Genomic DNA, 4,192 nt, shown 5'->3' with positions numbered 1-4,192 from the left:
TGAGCAATCAAATTAAGAAAAACTGCAATAATAAGGAGAAAAAAATAAATATAAAAAATAAAACCTATTCATTAGAAAATAAAGGCAGATATGGCCGACCATAGAATATGCTACACCAGATATGCATTTTTAATAATTTTTCGAAAATGAATTTATCTAATTGCTAGAGACGTATGTGGTTTAATGTAATATTTTATGCGTACATAAAAATATTGCCAACTTTCATTGCATTACTTGTGATAATAAGGTAATTACTGCCGTACAAGTCAATTCAATCTGCACTAAGTATCTTCCTCGCTACAGTGGTGTATAAATAGTATTATGTTGTAAAACAATTTACAAGCAAATACCACAAAGTAATGAAATAAACTAAAAGTATGACTGAAGATTTAAAAACAAATATGTAGGTATATAAGAGAACTGCATGTGTTCTTAGTTTTTAGATTTGTTTTCTACAATTTATATTCTAATTTTTGGTCGATGTTACTTTTTACCAATGTCATTTGTCTTTGACCACAAATTGCATAAAGGTCATCAAATATTACTAAAACTTTGTCAAATGTTAAAAAGTAATACTTTTTGTTGGTAAAATATATATTTTTTATAAATACATTTAATTTTGGATATTGAAAGAATATGAGAAGAAAAATCCTTGTTAAATAAACGAATAAACGAATGTAAATAGAGTTGTTACATATTATATTCGTACATAGATTTTGTTTTGTATAGAAATCGATAGTGGGTATAAAAATACTAGTCTATCCATATATTAAAAAAAAAACAAGGTAAGATTAGATTTCCTTTTCTGTTAACAATTTCTGTTACAATTTTCCATTAAAATAGAGTTCAATGTTTGTTATTATCGATGTTGAATGTGTTTACAATAGATATGTATAATTTTTACAATTTCTTTATTGTTTCATAACAAAAACGTCTTTATTTTTTTTCTATTATTTTTTATTTGCAGATGATATTTCTCAATTTGGTGCTTGCAGTATAGATAAAATAGGAGCCACTTCTGCCATGACAACAGCTAATAGACGTAAATTTATGACAAAATCTAATGATGGTCGTCAACTACAATTGTATTGTATGCGATCAGCATCTGTGAAATCGTTGAATCGCAAGAGTAGTCAAAATAAAACAGAGAATCAGGATGCAGCATCCTCATCATGCTACTCACTAAATACAATGCCAACAACACACATCACTAGATTACAACCAAGGCAAAGTTTTAATCAAAAGCAACAGCAGTTGCAATTTCATCAACAACAGCAGCAAATAAGTGATGTAGTGGAAAAGCGAAAATTGAATTCAATGCCCAGTTTACGCATCACGGAGTCGGCACTTAGAAGGTAAGTGAGTTGGAGGATATTTTGTTTATTGTAAACAATTTGATTTTCATTGTAAGTTTTTAATACAAAATCAGTAAACTCCATTTTTTAAGAACTTGAAATAACACTTTAAATAATACAGCAAAATACTGAATATTAATTTTGGGATTTCGGGATACATTTTAAAGTCTATAAAGCGAATGGCCAATAATTTTCAGCGTAATTTTCTTAGATTTAAATAGTTACTGTGTTAGTCTTGTTATCAATAGAAAAAACTAATTTTATATTTATACAAATGCTTAATTTGTTGCTTTTGTAACAACATCTTAAAATTGTTTTGAAGTTTTATATTAGTTTTTTTTTTTTTAATTTAGTGATACCCTAATATTGTCTGCCGCAACATTTAAATGAATGGTAAAGCGAATTGTTAAGCCATCTGGAAATAAGCAAAGAATTTAGTTGAAATTCTTTGAAATATTTACATCTGCAAAAAATATATTCTTTCAATTTACATTTCTCTTGCATCAACGTTTCTTGAGTATTTTTGTATTTTACACTTTTGTAAAAGTGTTGTTATTAATTTTTATTATGTTGTAGTAGTGGTATGCCCAGTTTTTAAAGCAAGCAAAATAGAAGAAGAGAAATTTCAAAAGTTAATAAACATTTAAAAAGTTATTTAAAGTAAAATAAAAAATGAAACATATTTCAAATTTAAAAGTACAATTGGCTGTTTACGAGATAACGGAATTCGCCCCATTCAAGATCTAGTATAAATGAACTTGCATTATTGCATTTACAAAATGGTGTATTATATACACAACACTAAAACAATATATAGAAATACGTAGGTGGTTTGGGTTATTTTATTAAAGTTGTATGAAATATTAATACTATTGGAATATTTAGTTGATACTTGCGCGTATGATAAACATATATTTAAGTTTCATGTTCAATATTCATCATACGTTTCGGTAGTTATAATAAATATGGTCTCTATAATAAAAATTATTATTTCACTTTATTCCTCTTGAACAGATCAAACCTCGAAAAGAATTTGGAAAGTAAAAAACGTGTCGTAAAAATGCTGTTCGTTTTAGTTTTGGAATTTTTTATTTGCTGGACACCCTTATATGTTATCAACACGATGGCCATGTTTATAGGTCCAGCCATCTACGAATATGTGGACTATACAACGATAAGTTTTTTCCAACTTCTAGCCTATTCATCCAGCTGTTGTAATCCTATTACTTATTGTTTCATGAATGCCAGTTTTCGTCGAGCTTTTGTGGATACCTTTAAGGGAATGCATTTAAATGGTGGCAGTTTTTGGCATAAAAGTTCAAAAGCTACCACAAATCTATCAGTGGCTGGCAATTCAATTGCTATGGCCAATAGTTGTACTGTGGTGACGGCAAACACTGTCTTAGACAGTCCAAGGCTTTGAAAAAATTGTGAAAGTGTGAGAGTGTCAAAGACAACGAATATAAATTCTTTTCAACTAAATCAAACATCCGTTCTTTAGTTACTTTTATAGAGGAATAAAAAATTTTAGAAATATACAAAAATTATATTAAAAATATTCAGTATTAAAAAAATCCTTTAAAATAGTGACATTTCATTTACATCTTTTTTTTAATGAATTAATATTTCTTATTTAAAATTTAAATTCAATGATTTTGAGCAAAATAAGAGCTTGTTAAAACAAGTTGTTGCTTTAAAGAAAGTCGAGACATTCAGCAAGATGTTCATTGAGTTTAAAAAATTAATGTATTATTGTTTTTAACTGAGAAGTCAAACTTCTCAAGGGTTGTAAAATACAGAAAATAGTTGTGATTTTAACCCAAAATTGAATCATAAAACATAAATCAGCAAAATTAATCTAATGTGTGTATAAACTAATTAAATTTTAAATTAAAAAGTTAATAAAATTTAAAAATAATCTTTAAAATGTAATTAATGTATATATTTAAATATATGTATGAACAATAAATTTACATGTAATTGTAAAATTTCAAATCTAACATTTTATTTGCTTGATAGATTTTTTATTTTATATATACATACTTCTTTAAAAGACATATAAAACTAACAAAAAAATAAAACATATTTATGTACCATAAATCTATAAAAATATTATATTTAATACTAAAATCTATGATTGTAATACTAATATCTATGACAACAAATAAATACACATAAATCACTTTACCAAAAAAATTAAAAAAAAAAAAATAAAACAAATACAAATCTCTTTTAAATTATATGGAAAACCAAACACTGACATAATCAAAATTGTTGTTAACAAAAAAATAACACAACCAATAGTGTCATAGTAATGTCTATGAACATTGTAATATTTAAAAAAGTTTCGATGTAATTATGACACTTCTAAGTAGTTGTAATATATTTCAATACCATATGTATCTCATTTTTGATTTATCATTATACTAAGGGATATTATGAGACCTTTTTGTTTGTCATAATGTTCAAGGGCTTTATGAGTTTCAATGTTATAACATATTCAATAATATATAATAAGATATTCTTTATATTAAATTTTTGTTTTTTGTGTTAACAACAAATGTTTCAATTAAAGTATTACTAAACTTATGTACATATACTTATAACACCTATTTATTAAAACTTTTCAAATGAAATACAAATTTTAATAAAACTATTTGATTTAATAAGTAATATTTTCTATTTCGTATTATTTTATATAAGATGGAGGTAAGTAAAATAAGAAAGAGTGTTATATTCGACTATGCCGTATCTTGTATACCCACCATCGAACCGTATTCTGTTACAAAATTCTATCCAAAAACGTAACGTGTCCATTTTTAATACCAAACCAATTT

At 25.7% G+C, this 4,192-nt stretch overlaps 1 protein-coding gene across 1 annotated transcript in view; it reads left to right on the top strand.

The window, feature by feature from the left end:
* LOC111678941 (5-hydroxytryptamine receptor 2A-like) overlaps positions 1–3,283 on the top strand; it is a 36,963-nt gene extending 33,680 nt beyond the window's left edge. Inside the window, exons 4-5 of the mRNA XM_046947151.1 lie at positions 968–1,355; positions 2,370–3,283. Of these exons, the coding sequence (XP_046803107.1) occupies positions 968–1,355; positions 2,370–2,778 (797 nt within the window). The 3' untranslated portion in view covers positions 2,779–3,283. The remainder of the gene's footprint in view (positions 1–967; positions 1,356–2,369) is intronic.
* Positions 3,284–4,192: the final 909 nt, after the last annotated feature.

The sequence above is a fragment of the Lucilia cuprina genome, chromosome 3 (genome assembly GCF_022045245.1).
Source record: "Lucilia cuprina isolate Lc7/37 chromosome 3, ASM2204524v1, whole genome shotgun sequence".
Lineage (NCBI taxonomy): Eukaryota > Metazoa > Arthropoda > Insecta > Diptera > Calliphoridae > Lucilia > Lucilia cuprina.
Note: the sequence above shows the minus strand (reverse complement) of the source record. Positions and strands in the feature narration are given on the sequence as shown.